The sequence below is a fragment of the Mesocricetus auratus genome, unplaced genomic scaffold (genome assembly GCF_017639785.1).
Source record: "Mesocricetus auratus isolate SY011 unplaced genomic scaffold, BCM_Maur_2.0 Super-Scaffold_100009, whole genome shotgun sequence".
Taxonomy (NCBI): Eukaryota; Metazoa; Chordata; class Mammalia; order Rodentia; family Cricetidae; genus Mesocricetus; species Mesocricetus auratus.
In genome coordinates this window covers 19,734,729-19,752,676 of record NW_024429193.1, presented here as the reverse complement: position 1 = coordinate 19,752,676, position 17,948 = coordinate 19,734,729, and the positions used below count along the sequence as shown (strand labels likewise).

Sequence of the window (17,948 nt, the reverse complement as noted above, 5' to 3'; positions counted from 1 at the left end):
TAAAAAAAAAATATGGTATCTAAAACTATGCCTAATATTCTGGGTGTGGTTTTAATTGCACAGAGCAAGATTCTTATCTTTTTTTTGTTCTGAATTGTGTATATCTTCGTGTAAAACTGACTTAGATGTATATTTAAGTTTTTTTACTTGAAAATTATAGGCAAATACAATTCTTTTTCTTGTATAGTATGTTTTAACTTAGAGTAAAGACTGTAATGGGAAAATTTAAACAGCAGTATATTGAAAGTAAGGATGTATGATCCTCCGTTGGAAAAAAATCAGTAACTATTTCTCTAAGTTTTATTTATTTATGTATTGTGCATTCGTGTTTCATCTGCCTGTATGTCTGTGTGAGGGTGTCAGATCTTGGAGTTACAGACAGTTTTGAGCTGCTGTGTGGGTGCTGGGAATTGAACTTGGGTCCTTTGGAAGAACATCCATCTCTACAAACCCCTTCTGTAAGACTTTTTCCCTCAAGATTTTCTTGTGATTTCCTTAGATTTTAACTAACAATGAAAAAATTACATAAAACAATACATAATACATTATTGGAAAATATATAATCAAAATAATAATGCATTTGTTTTAATAAAATATAGGTTATAATTTTAAAAACCAGTAAAAAGTATTAATTGTGCTTAGTATGATCTAATGAATGTACTGAGCAATTTTATAATATAGTTTAAAATATACTCAGAAATGGGTGAGAAAAGCTTTTGGCTGCTGCTAATGTTCTATAAATAGAACTTACCTATACATATATGTGATCTTTTGTCAATAAAATACATACTAAGGTCCAGAAAATTATTTACTAAAATATAAATTAAGTTCAGAAAATTATTTTAATTTGCAGTTTTGACTGTATTGAAGGTAGAATCCAAGGCTTTGTCGTGCTAGGCAGATATTCTCTCATTTCACCTGAAACCCAGTCCTCAAGATTTCTAGAAAAATTGCTATGCCTTTAAAAAAATCTCTTATGTCATAATACTGCACTACGAACCAATAAGTACTGATCCGCAATGAAAGTCCAGCCTCCCCGCACAAAACCTTCGCTCCTGGCCCGCCTCTCAAATGAAAGAGGCAGTGAGCGAGACAGACCAACAAGATTACAGCAACCTTTCAGAACACAAGGGACTTGACAGGGACGAGTTCATGGAGGTGGAAGCCACAGTTGTCGCCGCCACCACCAGCAGCAGCGCGTTGAGCGGCGTCACCAGCGTCTCCGCCCCAAGCTGCCATGGCGGCTGCTCCGCGGGTACCTCGGCAATCACAACCTCTGTACCTCAACTCGGGGACCTGACGACACTGGGCAACTTCTCGGTGATCAACAGCAACGTCGTCATCGAGAACCTGCAGAGCACAAAGGTGGCAGTGGCCCAGCTGTCCCAGGAAGCCAGGTGTGGGGGAGCCTCCGGAGGCAAGCTGGCTTTCCCAGCCCTTGCGGAGCAGCTCCTAGCCCTGCAGCGGCAGCAGATTCAGCAACTGCAACTCACAGAGCAGATTCGCCACCAAATACTGCTGCTGGCTTCTCAGAACGCAGACCTGCCAACATCTTCTAGTCCTTGTCAAGGTACTTTACGAACATCTGCCAACCCCTTGTCCACATCAAATTCCCATTTATCTCAGCAGCTGGCGGCCACAGCTGGATTAGCACAGAGCCTTGCTAGCCAATCTGCCAGTTTGAGCGGTGTGAAACAGCTCCCCCTAGTCCAGCTACCTCAGAGCAGCTCCGGAGCCCTCGTCCCGCCCAGCAGTGGCACTTCTCTCAACATGAGCATGGTGACGACGGCAGTTCCCACCCCATCCTCAGAGAAGGAGGCTTCCAGTGCTGGTGCCTCCCGTGTCAACACTCCTGACACTCCGCCAGTCTCAGCATCATCCTCACCTGCATTCGCAATAAGCAGCCTATTGAGTCCTGCATCTAACCCACCTCTACCTCAGCCCACCCCAGCGGACGCTGTTTCCCCCAGCCCTTTGCCCAACGTTGGAACAACTGCAGAGGACTTGAACTCCCTGTCTGCCTTGGCTCAGCAAAGAAAAAGCAAGCCACCAGATGTCACAGTCTTCGAAGCAAAAAGCACTTCAGACGAGGCGTTCTTTAAACACAAGTGCAGGTTCTGTGCAAAGGTCTTCGGGAGTGACAGTGCCTTGCAGATTCACCTGCGCTCCCACACCGGAGAGAGGCCCTTCAAGTGCAACATCTGTGGGAACAGGTTCTCCACCAAGGGGAACCTGAAAGTCCACTTCCAGCGCCACCAAGAGAAGTACCCCCACGTTCAGATGAGCCCCTACCCAGTACCGGAGCACTTGGACAACATCCCCACCAGCACCGGCATCCCCTGTGGGATGTCCATCCCCCCAGAGAAGCCAGTCACCAGCTGGCTAGACACCAAGCCGGTACTGCCCACTCTGACCACTTCCATCGGCCTGCCATTGCCCCCAACCCTCCCAAACCTCACTTCCTTCATCAAGACAGAAGAACCAGCCCCCATTCCTATTAGCCATTCTGCTGCCAGTCCCCAAAGCTCAGTCAAAAGTGACTCTGGAGCGCCTGATTTGGCCACAAAAAACTCAAGTGGGCTCCCAGAGGAAGCTGAAGGGTCTGTTGTGCCACTCTTCTGTGGAAAAAGTGAAGACACTGGCGTGACCGCCGGCTCAGTCCCAACAGCAGGCAGCAGCACCCTGAGTTCCCCAGGGGCTGACTGTGGTCCCGGAGGGGCCAACTTCACCAACCCTTTGTTGCCACTCATGTCTGAGCAGTTAAAGGCCAAGTTTCCTTTTGGGGGACTCTTAGATTCAGCCCAGGCCTCAGAGACATCCAAGCTGCAGCAGCTGGTAGAAAACATTGACAAGAAGGCCGCTGACCCCAATGAGTGTATCATCTGCCACCGGGTTCTCAGCTGTCAGAGCGCCTTGAAAATGCACTACCGCACGCACACTGGGGAGAGGCCCTTCAAGTGTAAGATCTGTGGCCGGGCGTTCACCACGAAAGGGAACCTTAAGACCCACTACAGTGTCCACCGGGCTATGCCCCCTCTCAGAGTGCAGCACTCGTGCCTGATCTGCCAGAAGAAGTTCACAAACGCAGTGGTCCTTCAGCAGCACGTCCGAATGCACACGGGAGGCCAAATCCCCAATACCCCAGTCCCTGACAACTATCCAGAGTCCATGGAGTCTGACACAGGCTCCTTTGATGAGAAAAGTGTAGATGACTTAGACAACTTCTTGGATGAGAACGTGGAAGAGTGTTCTGAGGGCAGCATCCCGGACACACCCAAGTCAGCTGATGCTTCCCAAGACCTCCTGTCATCATCACTTCTGCCTCTGGAGATCTCAAGCATCGCTGCTGTGGAAAATCAAATGAAGATGACCAACGGCTGCCTGGCAGAGCAGCTGCAGGCAGGCCTGAAATCAGTGGAGAATGGGTCCATGGAAGGGGATTCATCCTCAGTGGGTGGCGATATGGAGAGCCAGAGTGCCAGCAGTCCTGCCATCTCAGAGTCTGCCTCTTCCATGCAGGCTCTGTCCCCATCCAACAGCACCCAGGAGTTTCACAAGTCACCCAGCGTTGAGGAGAAGCCACAGAGAGTGGGGCCAGGTGAGTTTGCCAGTGGTCTGTCTCCCACCCCAGTGAATGGGGGTGCTTCGCACTTGACCTCTAGTCATGCAGAGAAAACCATCAAAGAAGATTCTCTGGGAATCCTTTTCCCTTGCAGAGACCGGGGTAAATTTAAAAACACTGCTTGTGACATGTGTGGTAAAGCCTTTGCTTGTCAGAGTGCCTTGGACATTCACTACAGAAGTCATACCAAAGAGAAACCATTCATTTGCACAGTTTGCAGTCGTGGTTTTTCCACAAAGGGTAATCTGAAGCAGCACATGATGACACATCAGATGCGAGATCTGCCGTCACAGCTCTGTGAGCCCAGTTCCAACCTTGGCCCCAATCAGAGCTCTGTGGTGATTCCTGCCAATTCATTGACACCTCTCATCAAAACAGAGATCAACGGCTTTATGCACATTTCTCCTCAGGATGCCCCCACTAGTCATGTCCCTTCCGGGCCTCTGCCATCCTCCTCAACATCCTCACTTCTACTCCCAGCTCTGCCCCGGAGAACTCCCAAACAGCACTATTGTAACACATGTGGTAAACCCTTCTCCTCCTCGAGTGCCCTGCAAATCCACGAGAGAACTCACACTGGAGAGAAACCCTTTGCTTGCACTATCTGTGGAAGAGCATTCACGACAAAAGGCAATCTGAAAGTCCACATGGGCACACACATGTAGAACCACACTCCTGCACTCCAGGGCTGTTGGCTCTCCATGGATGACCCCATGACATTTCTAGGAGGCTATCCTGTCAAGTTCCCAGACATGTTCCAGAAGCATCTGGCGGCAAGGTCAGGAAGTGGGGATCCATCCAGTTTTTGGAACCAGGACACAGCAGCACTGCCAACACTGTCATTCAGAATGGTGGCATCCCTCCGATTCCTGGAAGCAGCAGGAGCAGCTCACCTATCAGTGGGCTGACAGGGAATGTGGAAAAGCTGGGGAATTCCGAACCCAGTGCTTCTCTGGCTGGTCTGGAGAAAATGATGAGCAGGGCGAATGAAACCAACTTCCGCTTCACCGGCTTCCTGGAGGACAGCAAATAGTCACAAACTAAAGCTGCCAGAGCTTTTCCACTCAGAATGCCACCCGAGGTGGCCTCCGCCCCTAGCTCCTTACCTTCTGGCCCCTGGGACTATGAACTACATTATGAAGATATTCTTTTGTACTTTGTTCAACCTCTAGAGTTCTAAGAAGGCTTATTTATTAGTGCTATATCCTTGCTTTGCAAACAGATCGCAGGCATTAACTTTGGTCTTCTGTATTTTGGACTAAATACTAATGGACTAGAGTGCTATAAGCTTGCTGTAACATCTATGGCAATTGCAAGTTGCCCTGCTAGGCAGTCTCAATCTGGCATTAACTTATTTTCTATATCCAGTTTAATATGAATCTGGTGTTGATGCAATGCCTCCGTGATGCGTTAGATCTCTAATAAAGTCTGTATATAAATGTACACTTTGATCCTGCTGGAAAATTTTATCAGCAAACACATTGTCTAATCTTTCCAAACAGATTGAAGGGAAGGACTTTAAGTACAGGCTGAACATTTGAAAGGTTTGGGTTTGTTGTTTGTTTGTTTGTTTTGGTTTTGTTTTCATTTTTATTCTGAACTTCAACCTGCCTTTTTGTTATTTTATAGAGTTAACCATTTCTGTTTTGAACTGCTATTTGTATTGTGCTTTTTTACTTGAGTAGTCTTCAATGTTAATAAGTTTCTGTACAGTAATAAACATGTGGATTTCTTTAGAGGGGAAAAGAAACCCCACAAGTGTTGTTTTGGCAGTTGAAACTGAGACTTAGTATTTTTGCCTTGTAGGATATATTCACAGTAGAAAACGTGCTGGAATTTCAAAATGCTGCTAATGATAGCAACTTTTTTTTTGAGAAAATACTTTATTATCTATCATATTAGTGAGTCCAAAATCTTGTACCTAATTTATTTTCTATTCTAATTGGTATTATCAAATTATCTTTTAATGTCACTCAACATTTTACATTTGACATTTTTATAGTGAGTTTCTTTTTTGAGTCTGGTAAACAATGAAAACTGTAACTGTCTAGTCTTCAGCTTCCTCAGAGACCCAAGAAGGAAATAGTATTAACTGAGTAAACAGGAAGTGGATTCCAAAAAAAATGTGACGAAAGCAGCTGACTGCCTGGACAGTCACTAAGATTCCTTGCAATGTTGGGGCATCCATCTTAGGCCTATATGCCTAGCATCTCTGACAGACTTTTCTGTGAAGCAGTATTTTCTTACGAAATGCTCTGCCTTGTCTTGGCAAGGTTTCAAGTTACTCTTTTTGGTGTCCTGTTTGTCCAATTTGGACTGCTGCACACTGTCAGCAGTCGAGGCAAGGGCACTTTCTTGCCCGGTGTCTTACTTTCCCTGCAAAGAAAGTAAACTCCATCATCTTCTCTGAAGTAGATTGGTTCTGCCAGGAGCAGACAGGTCTCCCTGTGTGGCCAAGGAGTGTAGGTGATGTGCTGGAAGTTACCATTAAGCTCTTGTGGTTACTTGTCCGACAAAAGCTGCTTCTCCTTGGAAGGCTCAATTCCTTCAAACCAGCAGTAAGTGAAGGTGCAGACTGTCCAAGGGATTGGTTTCTCATTCTCCCAGGTTTGACGCTTCTCCTGTAGACTGCCAAGTTACCTGTCCCACACTGCTTACCTGACAGAGAACTGGCCAGGCTTCCTCTCCGTAGTTTACAGTCATCCTAAATTGTCGATGGAGTTTAGCTTTTCCGGTGCATGAGAATAAATTAGGATTACTAAACGTCCTGAAGAACAGGGGACTAAGTCCAGTAACCATATCCTGCTCCCTGCCGTCGGGCCGCGGGAGTGCTCTGCTCCTCCAGTCGCTGCCTCTCTCGGGCGCCACTCGCCTGCACCAGGGCAAGGGCTGCGGCTGGGGCAGCTCAGCCGCCCGCGGAGCCTCATCCTCCTGGCTGGCGGGCGGGGACTCCGCTTTGTCTCCACGTCTGGGCCTCGGCAATGCCATGGCAAGCCCTGTCAGCAGCCACCGTGGCCCGGCGTGCACTCGAAGCCACCCGCAGCCGGCCCGCGGCGTCTCCGCGCTTCCCGTGGGCTCAGGCGCTGAGACCTTCCGTGCACGCTTCATGGAGGCAGTGTAGCCGCCGCCGCGCCCTCCACGCCCCGCACACGCTTGTTCAGGCACCCGCCTTCACCGCCACGGGCTCCGCAGCCAGTCGCCAGCCTGCCAGCCTGCAAGCTGCCCAATGATAGCATCTTGAACAACCTTCAGTGGAGAAATGTAGATGCTCTTGTATATACAATAAGAAATATCACTTTCATTAAAATGTACACATGTCCCTTACAAGAGCAAATGCTTCTTGATCGAGAGCAGGTACAGTGTTGGTTTATTTTGTATTAGGTATGGAAGGGAAAAATGGACTATTACGTGCACTTTCCTGGAAAGTTGAAAGGGGGGATTCCAATTTCTTTAACATTTAATTCTCACCAAACAACAAAGATACTGTAATTTTTTTTATTCTTTTTTTTTAATTTTAAATAGCTTGTTTTACATGTCAATCCCAGTTCCCTCTCCCTCCCCTCCTCCCGCACTCCCCTTCCACCCTCCCTCCCACCCTATTGCCAAATCCTTCCACATAGGGGATGTCTAGAGTCTATCATTTTACTCTTGGTAGGGTCAAGGCACTCCCCTAAGAGTCCAGGCTGAGAGAGCATCTCTCTTTGTGCTATAGGCACATGAAGACAGATTGTATACCAGGGATAGACACTGATCCACAGCTCAGAGCCCCATAGGTTGTCCAGGCCTTCTCACTGACACTCACATTTGGGGGGTCCAGATCAGTCCCATTCTGGCCTCCCCACTGTCGGTCTGGGGTCCAAGAGCACTCCCCTGTTCAGATCAGCTGTCTCTGCTGGTTTTGCCAGCCCATTCTTTGCCAATTTGCTCATCATTCCTCTCTCTCTGTCACTGGGTTCCTTGGGTTCAGTTCAGTGCTTATTTGTGTGTTTGCCTCTGCTTCCATCAGTCCCAGGATGAAGGCTCCCGGATAGTTATAGACATCAAGTTCATTATCAGGAATGGGCATTCGAGGTGGTCCTTCCACTATTGCTTAGCTTGCCAATTGATGTTATACCTTTAGATCACTCGAGGTCACTCTGGTGCCTGATTTGTCTTCGATCCTATGATTCCCTCTTCCCCCTATTCTACCCCCACCCCCTCAACTTCCTGTTCCCCCATGACCAACTCCCTTCCTCTTTACCCCCTCTATTCTTCCCAGGTCCCACTACCCCCCCTCGCCCTGTTCCCCATCCATTCAGAGGATCTTGTCTCCATCCTCTTCTCTTGCGTACTATGCATATATGCATATCTTTTAGGTTCTTTCCTGTTTCCCAGACTCTCTATCTGTGGAAGTGCAGACTGGCACTATCCTGATCCATATCTAAAATCCATATATGAATGAGTACATACCATGTTTGTCTTTTTGCGACTGGGTTACCTCACTCAGGATGGTTTCTTCCAGTGCTATCCATTTCCCTGCGAATTTCAAGATTCCATTGTTTTTTTCTGCTGAGTAATACTCCATTGTGTAAATGTACCACATTTTCTCTATCCACTCTTCAGTTGAGGGGCATCTAGGTTGCTTCCAGGTTCTGGCTATTACAAACAATGCTGCTATGAACATAGTGGAGCAGATGCCCTTGTTGTATGAACCTGCCTCATTTGGATAAATGCCTAAGAGTGGAATTGCTGGGTCTAGTGGTAGATTAATTCCCATTTTCCTGAGGAATCTCCATACTGATTTCCAAAGAGGCTGTATGAGTTGGCATTCCCACCAGCAGTGGAGGAGTGTTCCTCTCTCTCCACATCCCCTCCAGCATAAATTGTCTTCGGTGTTTTTGATTCTAGCCATTCTGACAGGAGTAAGATGGTATCTCAGAGTTGTTTTGATTTGCATTTCCCTGATGGCTAAGGATGTTGAGCACTTTCTTAAGTGTCTCTCAGCCATTTTAGCCTCCTCTACTGAGAATTCTCTATTTAGCTCTGTACCCCACCTTTCAAGTGGATCCTTTGGTGTTTTGGAGACTTGTTTCTTGAGTTCTTTGTAAATTTTGGAGATTAGCCCTCTGTCAGATGTAGGGTTAGTGAATATCTTTTCCCATTCTGTGGCCTGCCTTTTTGTCTTTTTGATTGTGTCCTTTGCCTTATAGAAGCTTTTTAGTTTCAGAAGGTCCCATTTGTTAATTGTCGATCTCAGTGCCTGTGCCACTGGTGTTATGTTTAGGAAGTGGTCTCCTGTACCAACTCGTTGAAGAGTATCTCCCACTTTCTCTTCTAAAAGTTTCAGTGTGGCTGGATGTATGTTGAGATCTTTGATCCATTTGGACTTAAGTTTTGTACAAGGTGATAAACATGGATCTATCTGCAGCCTTCTGCATACCACTACCCAGTTATGCCAGCCCCATTTGTTGAAGATGCTTTCTTTTTTCCACTGTACAGTTTTAGCTTCTTTGTCAAAAATCAGGTGTTCATAGGTGTGTGGGTTAAAATTAGGGCTTTCGATTCGGTTCCATTGGTCTACCTGCCTATTTTTGTGCCAATACCAAGCTGTTTTCAGGACTATAGCTCTATAATAGAGCTTGAAGTCAGGTATGGTGATGCCTCCTGAAGTTCCTTTATTGTATAGGGATGTTTTGGCTATCCTGGGCCTTTTGTTTTTCCATATAAAGTTGATTAATGTTCTTTCCAGGTCCTTGAAGAATTGTGATGGAATTTTGATAGGGATTGCATTGAATCTATAGACTGCTTTTGGCAAGATTGCCATTTTTATTATGTTGATCCTACCAATCCAAGAGCATGGGAGATCTTTCCATTTTCTGGTATCTTCTTTGATTTCTTTCTTCAAAGACACAAAGTTCTTGATATACAGGTCTTTCACTTCCTTGGTTAGCATTATCCCCAGATATTTGATGCTGTTTTTGGCTATTGTAAAAGGTGATGTTTCTCTGATTTCTTTCTCAGTCCATTCATCATCTGTATATAATAGGGCCACTGATTTTTTTTGAGTTTACCTTGTATCCTGCCACATTGCTGAAGGTGTTTATCAGCTCTAGGAGTAACCTTGCGGAGTTTTTTGGGTCACTTATGTAAACTATCATATCATCTGCAAATAATGAAAGTTTGACTTCTTCTTTTCCTATTTGTATCCCCTTTATCTCCTTTTGTTGTCTTATTGCTGTAGCTAGAACTTCAAGTACAATATTGAAGAGATATGGAGAGAGTGGACAGCCTTGTCTTGTTCCTGATTTTAGAGGAATTGCTTTGATTTTCTCTCCATTTAGTTTGTTGTTAGCTGTTGGTTTACTGTATATTGCTTTTATTATATTCAGGTACGTTCCTGTTATCCCTGATCTCTCTAGGACCTTTATCATGAAGGGGTGCTGGATTTTGTCAAAGGCTTTTTCAGCATCTAGTGAGATGATCATGTGGTTTTTCTTTCGCAGATTGTTAATATGGTGGATTACATTGATAGATTTTCTAATGTTGAACCATCCCTGCATTCCTGGAATGAAGCCTACTTGATCATGGTGGATGATTTTTCTGATGTGTTCTTGAATCCGGTTTGCAAGTATTTTATTGAGTATTTTTGCATCAATGTTCATGAGGGAAATTGGTCTATAGTTCTCTTTCTTAGTTGTGTCTTTGTGTGGCTTGGGTATCAAGGTAATTGTAGCCTCGTAGAAAGAGTTTGGCAGTGAGCCTCCTGCTTCTATAGTGTGGAATACTTTGACGAGTATTGGAATGAGCTCTTCTTTGAATTTCTGGTAGAATTCTGCACTGAAGCCATCTGGGCCTGGGCTTTTTTTGTTTGGGAGACTTTTGATGACTGCTTCTATTTCATTAGGGGTTATAGGTCTGTTTAGATTATTTATCTGTTCTTGATTTAGTTTTGGCAAGTGATATCTATCCAGGAAATTGTCCATTTCCTTTAAATTTTCAAATTTTGTGGAGTACAGATTTTCAAAGTATGCCCTGATGATTCTCTTGATTTCCTCAGAGTCCGTTGTTATGTCCCCTTTCTCATCCCTGATTTTGTTAATTAGCATGTTCTCTCTCTGTCTTTTGGTTAGTTTGGACAGAGGTTTGTCTATTTTGTTGATTTTCTCAAAGAACCAACTCTTTGTTTCATTGATTCTTCTCAATGTTTTCCTGGCTTCTACTTGATTGATTTCAGCCCTCAATTTGATTATTTCCTGGCGTCTGCTCCTCCTGGGGAGTTTGCTTCTTTTTGTTCTAGAACATTCAGCTGTGCTATTAATTCTCTAGTATGACTGTTCTCCAGTTTTTTCATGTGGGCACTTAGTGCTATAAACTTTCCTCTCAGCACTGCTTTCAAAGTGTCCCATAAGTTTGTGTATGTTGTGTCTTCATTCTCATTGAAATCGAGGAAGTCTTTAATTTCTTTTTTTATTTGTTCCTTTACCCAGGGATGGTGCAATTGTGCATTGTTCAATCTCCATGAGTTTGTAGGGTTTCTGCGATTTGTGTTATTGTTGAATTCTAATGTTAATGCATGGTGGTCTGATAAGATGCAGGGGTTATTCCAATTTTTTTGTATCTGTGGAGATTTGCTATGTTTCCTATTATGTGGTCAATTTTAGAGAAGGTTCCATGTGGTGCCGAGAAGAAGGTATATCCCTTTGTATTTGGGTGGAATGTTCTATAGATGTCTGTTAAACCCAGTTGGGTCATAACTTCTATTAATTCTTTTGTTTCTTTGTTAAGTTTCTGTCTGGAGGTCCTATCTAGCGGTGAGAGCGGAGTGTTGAAGTCTCCTACTATTAGTGTGTGAGATTTTATGTGCATTTTGAGCTTTAGTAATGTTTCTTTCACGAATGTAGGTGCCTTTGTATTTGGGGCGTAGATATTTAAAATCGAGACTTCGTCTTGATGTATTTTTCCTTTGATGAATATGAAGTGCCCTTCTTCATCTCTTTTGATTGATTTTAATTTGAAGCCTAATTTGTTAGATATTAGGATTGCTACGCCCGCTTGTTTCTTGGGGCCGTTTGATTGGAAGATCTTTTCCCAGCCCTTTACTCTGAGATAACGTCTGTCTTTGGTGTTGAGATGTGTTTCTTGTATGCAGCAGAAGGAAGGGTTCTGTCTTCGTATCCATTCTGCTAGTCTGTGTCTTTTTATAGGTAAGTTGAGGCCATTGACATTGAGGGATATTAATGACCATTGATTGGTAATCCTTGTTTGCGCTTGATTTATTGTTAGTGAAGTTATTTTGTGTAGTTTCTCCTCCCTTTTTCTTTTAGTGTTTTGTAAAGTATGATTCTATATTGCCTGTGTCTTTGTGAATGTAGTTATCTTCCTTGGCTTAGGTTTTCCTTCTAGCATTTTCTGTAGAGCTGGATTCATGGATACGTATTGTTTAAATCTGGCTTTGTCATGGAATATTTTGTTTTCTCCATCTATGGTAATTGAGAGCTTTGCTGGATATAGTAGTCTGGGCTGGCATCCTTGTTCCCTTAGCGTTTGTAGGACATCTGACCAGGATCTTCTGGCTTTCATCGTTTCCATTGAGAAGTCAGGTGTAATTCGGATAGGTCTGCCTTTATATGTTACTTGGCCTTTTTCTTTAGCTGCTCTTAATATTTTCTCTTTGCTCTGTAGGTTTGATGTTTTGATTATTATATGGCGAGGTGACTTCTTTTTCTGGTCAAGCCTATTTGGTGTTCTGTAAGATTCTTGTACTTTCATAGGCATATCTTTCTTTAGGGTAGGGAAGTTTTCTTCTATGATTTTGTTGAATATGTTTTCTGTACCTTTAAGTTGAAGTTCTTCACCTTCTTCTATACCTATTATTCTCAGGTTTGGCTTCTTCACGGTGTCCCATATTTCCTGAATATTTTGTGTTAAGGATTTGTTGGTTTTGAGATTTTCTTTGGTTGACGATGCTATGTCCTCTAATGAGTCTTCAACACCTGAGATTCTCTCTTCTATCTCTTGTATTCTATTGGTGATGCTTGCATCTGTAATTCCAGACCGTTTACCGAGCTTTTCTATTTCCAGCATCCCTTCATTCTGTGTTTTCTTTATCGTTTCTATTTCAGCTTTCAATCCTTCAACTGTTTGAGCTGTTTCCTTAGTTTTCTTGGTTGTTTTTTCTTGGTGCTCTTTAGATTCTTTGAGAGATTTGTTTATTTCTTGAATTTTTTCCCCCATTTCATGGATTTTTTTGTTTGTTTTTTCTTCTATTTCTTTAAGGGATTTCCTCGTTTCTTCTCTGAGGCTCTCCATCATCTTCATGAAATAATTTTTAAGGTCTGTCTCCTCTTCTTCATCTATGTAGTGCTTTTCAGGTCTTGCTGGTGTTGGATCCCTGGATTCTGGTGGGGTCGTGTTGGTGTTTCTATTGCTGAGTGATCTCTTATTCTGTCTTCTTCCCATCTCTTCTTCCAGTGGGTGCTGGTGGGGGCTTTCTGTTTCCACTGGTCTCCTTCCTTACTGCAGCTGAAGCTGAAGCTGGCCTTGCTGGGGTTGGGGTCTTGGAGGGGCTGATCTCTTTCCTGTGTGGGCGGCTCTTCTGGAAGCCGGGAGCGGCCCCGAAGATGGAGGGGGATGGGTGATGGGCGGGTGGTACCAGCCGGGGACCCAATCTCACCTGAAGCTGGGCTCGCTGGGTTGGGGTCTTGGAGGGGCTGATCTCTTTCCTGTGTGGGCGGCTCTTCTGGAAGCCGGGAGCGGCCCCGAAGATGGAGGGGGATGGGTGATGGGCGGGTGGTCCCAGCCGGGGACCCAATCTCACCTGAAGCTGGGCTCGCTGGGTTGGGGTCTTGGAGGGGCTGATCTCTTTCCTGTGTGGGTGGCTCTTCTGGAAGCCGGGAGCGGCCCCGAAGATGGGGGGGTTGGGTGATGGGCGGGTGGTCCCAGCCTGGGACCCAATCTCACCTGAAGCTGGGCTCCCTGGGGTTGGGGTCTTGGAGGGGCTGATCTCTTTCCTGTATGGGCGGCTCTTCTGGCAGCCGGGGGCGGCCCCGAAGATGGAGGGGGATGGGTGATGGGCGGGTGGTCCCAGCCGGGGACCCAATCTCACCTGAAGCTGGGCTCGCTGGGTTGGGGTCTTGGAGGGGCTGATCTCTTTCCTGTGTGGGCGGCTCTTCTGGAAGCCGGGAGCGGCCCCGAAGATGGGGGGGTTGGGTGATGGGCGGGTGGTCCCAGCCGGGGACCCAATCTCACCTGAAGCTGGGCTCCCTGGGGTTGGGGTCTTGGAGGGGCTGATCTCTTTCCTGTGTGGGCGGCTCTTCTGGAAGCCGGGTGCGGCCCCGAAGATGGAGGGGGATGGGTGATGGGCGGGTGGTCCCAGCCAGAGACCCAATCTCACCTGAAGCTGGGCTCGCTGGGTTGGGGTCTTGGAGGGGCTGATCTCTTTCCTGTGTAAGATACTGTAATTTTACTCAAGTAATCGAATACATTTTTTTGCAACAGCTAAAACAAAAAAGTTTCTGATTCCTTTTTTTAAAAAATATTTTTGTTTTTGAATTATGCATATAGTGTTCTGCCTGCATGACAGAAGAGGGTACCAGATCTCATTACAGATGGTTGTGAGCTACCATGTGTTTGTTGGGAATTGAACTCAGGTCCTCTGGAAGAGTGACCCGTGCTCTTAACTTCTGAGCCATCTCTCCAGCCCCAATGCTGTATTTTCTTAAAGGAGAAAAGTTTATATGAGATGGCTTTCAAGTTACAAGAAGATTGCTGTGTTATTACATTGCTTATTATGCTGTTGACATTACTATGGCCTAAAGTGATTTAAAAAAAAAACTGAGAAGTAGTTAAAATAACATCATGAAGAACTGTAATCAGTAGCAATGGAATGGATCTTGTTTGAGTATTAACATCTGTGTCTCCTCTTGATCATATTTCCTGAGTTTGGGACAATGCATTGCTCCACGTTGTGCTCTTAGTACTTAACATCAGGCCTAGAACATGGTAAGGACTTGAGTGGTATTTACCTTATAAAACCATTATTTCCTCATGTTTTAATGTCATTTTATGTTGGATAGGAGCATATATTAAACAAAATGGTATTTTGTGTAAAGATTTTCATGTCTTAATTAGTTCACATTTAGGCGGACAGTGTTTTTTTTTTTTTTTTTTTTTTGGTTTTTACGAGACAGGGTTTCTGTTTTGGAGGCTGTCGGTCCAGCCTGGCATCGAACTCACAGAGATCCGCTTGCCTCTGCCTCCCAAGTGCTGGGATTAAAGGCGTGCGCCACCAACGCCCGGCTAGCGGACAGTGTTTTAGTTTAACAGTCCTTTCTCATCTACAGTTTTGTTTTCCTCTTACATTCCTTTCATTTATAATAATTGTAAGATATGTGTCAAAATAGTATCTAATCAATATACTATTGTACATCATTATTATTTGGTGTACATGGAAAATTCTAGAACATAATTAATGGTGATACTAGAATTTCATTGTGTCAAGGGACTGGTTAGCAGAAGATTTAGATATTCTATTTTAATATCGTATTTTTACTTATTTGTTGAGAATTTCATACAGTGTATTTTGTTCAGATATTCTCCTAATTCTTCTAACTTCTCCTAGGTTCATTCCCACCTCCTCATAAAGCCATTCACTGTAGAGTAGTTGACACACCAGGGACCACACCCTTAAAGAAAACTGATTCTTCTTCCCTTAGAAGCCATCAATTATTAATAACTCTAGTCAGGGTAGGAGCTTGTGAGCCCCCATCCCCTCCATTTTAGATCACTGGCTAGCTTGATCCTGTGTAGGCAGGTCTGCTACAGGAAACCATGATTGCATTGAGTTCAGGAGTGTGCTGTCATGTCTTGGGGATGGATGTTGTTTGGCTCTTGTAATTTTTCTACTCCATCTTCTGTAGACATGGGTGTTCTAAAGAGCCCAAGAGATCTGGAGAGAGAGCTTTTTGATTAAAGTGCTTGCTGCACAGCAAGAGGATCAAAGTTCTCCCCAGAACCCATGTGAATGTTGGGTCATCATGATTGAAGACACCCTGCTTCAAAGGATAGGCTGAGAAAACAGTTGAAGAAGATGCCTTGTATCAACCTTGGGTCTCCGTATTCATGCCCACACATGTGAACATTCACATACACATGTATGCACATTACACATACACATGGAAAGAAGAAGAAGAAATAGTTCCTTCTGTATGAAAAAGAATGGTTGAGTAAATAAAGGTCACAAACTTTTAAAATAGAATGCCAGAGAGTACTTTGGATACATAATCTATCACAACTGCACAACTAGGGTTATAAGTAAGGAGCTATATTCAGCATGTAATAATGTTCTTTAATACAGTACATTGGATTTGTCTATGGTTATAACAAGAAGTCATTATGAGTCAGTTTAAGAAAATGTCTTTTTATCAGAGTAATCATAGTAGGTTCTCCACTAGGACTTTTAGTATGCTTAGTTCTTTTCTCCAATAACTATACTATGGGTTTCATCTTGAAGTGGACCTTAAATCCAAACGAAAAGTGTTTAGACACTACCAAGACATGTGTGCCACAATTGCTTTGGTGAGCGTATCTTGCTAGGCAGGTCATTACTGTAGCTTGTAGGGTTCACAGCTCGAAGACTCATGGTCATTTTTCTCCTCCAGTAGCATGCATAATAACTTCCATCACCATGAAAGCTAGCCAGTAGGGATGAAGCTTCTAGGTCAACATCTGTATGATTTCCTATGTTTTATAATGCAAGAATATGATGTCTCCATCAGTGGGTATTACTATCAAGTTGTGGAGGATAACCATAAGAAACATCAGTAACCTGCACCATTTGTACTTACTGGCACGGCTCCAATAGAAGTAACCCATTCTTGACATTGGGCTTTTTATTTGTTGGTGGTAGTATCTAGCAGGAGAATTGTTGCCATGTCATAGGGAATTCCATTTACCTTTTAAAATATTTGTATGTGTTTTTATTTTAGGAAACATCTAAAGTAGTAGTTTTTCATATAATTTTCCAAGTATTTTAGTGTTAGTTATCACGCGTCATAGTTCTGTATTTACCCTGCCCCTCCATCCCCCACCTCAGTTTTCCTTTATTCCTTTTAGTTCTTTATACCGCTGTGCTCTATTTTTCCTTCCTTTATTGTGCTCTTCCATAGGCCCGTTACTCATTAACTGACCTCTGTGGAGATTGTAAATGAAATACAGATATTTAAAGATTTAAAACTAACATCCACAAATGAAAGAAAACATTTGACACTTGTTTTCCTGGGTCTGGATTATCTCACTTAGAATGATAGTTTCCTGACATATCCATTTATCTGCAAATATCATAATTTCATTTTTCTTAACAGCTGAATACTATTTTATTGTATAAATGTACCACACTTTTATTACCCATTCATGTGTTGATGGGCATTTAGGCTGTTGACATTTCCTGACTATTGTAAATAAAGCAACAATGAACATGGGTGATCAGTATCTCTTTAGTAAGATATATGCTCAAGGGTGGTTAAACTGAATTTTGTGTAGACTACATAGGTAAGTGCAGCTCCCACCCTTCATCAGAGCAGCCTGTTATTGCATCAGACAGCACTGGGGTGCTCAAACCATTTGATATATTTACAACTAACCCCTACATCTAAGGAGGGGAGAAGGGCAGAGATATTGTAAGAACCAGAGGACCAGGACATCTTCTGAATGATTATATTTTCTATACATGATAGGGAAGTTGTACCCATGAAATCTAAGCAATATGGTTGACTAATCAAAACCTGAGAAATGACATCACCAAGTGACATGCCAGTGTAGACAGGGCAGATACCAGAAAGCTCTCTAGATGAATGACTACAGAGAGTGGGAGAATCAGTTCGTTCCAGGAATGAGTCCCTTAATAGGTGATCCATCCCAAGAAGTCATTCCTAACATATATATGGATTAGCAACACTAAATGAACTCAGCAGCTTGTATTTGTAAATGTGTGTGCATTTGTGTGTGTATGTATGTATGTATATTAATAAAATAATTAAAGAATAAGAGGTCATGAATAAGAAAGTATGGGGGGCACTGGAGGAGTTAGAGGGAGGACAGGGAGGGGGTGATATAAAACAGTATAGTACATATATGTAATTCTCAATAAATGAAAACTATTTTTAAGACTCAGAGTAAAACTTCACTAGGTGGTGCCAAAACTTTGGCTCTTTACTGGTATAACATTCATTTCTAATTTTCATTAAAACAAATGTTTAAAAATTTCTTGGGAAGATGTGGTAATTTGTCATGTATACATCTGAGCATATACAAGTTGTTAATTTTAGTTCCTTTATAAATTTTGCCCAGC

The 17,948-nt window shown here is 43.6% G+C and overlaps 2 protein-coding genes across 3 annotated transcripts in view; both read left to right on the top strand.

The window, feature by feature from the left end:
- Stpg2 (sperm tail PG-rich repeat containing 2) overlaps positions 1-17,948 on the top strand; it is a 456,622-nt gene that overhangs the window by 46,248 nt on the left and 392,426 nt on the right. The window lies entirely within an intron of this gene.
- LOC121142310 (sal-like protein 1) lies at positions 1,015-5,065 on the top strand. The gene is given in 2 exon segments (XM_040751711.1): positions 1,015-4,453; positions 4,456-5,065. Coding segments are annotated over 2 exon segments (3,582 nt in total). The 5' UTR covers positions 1,015-1,071; the 3' UTR covers positions 4,656-5,065.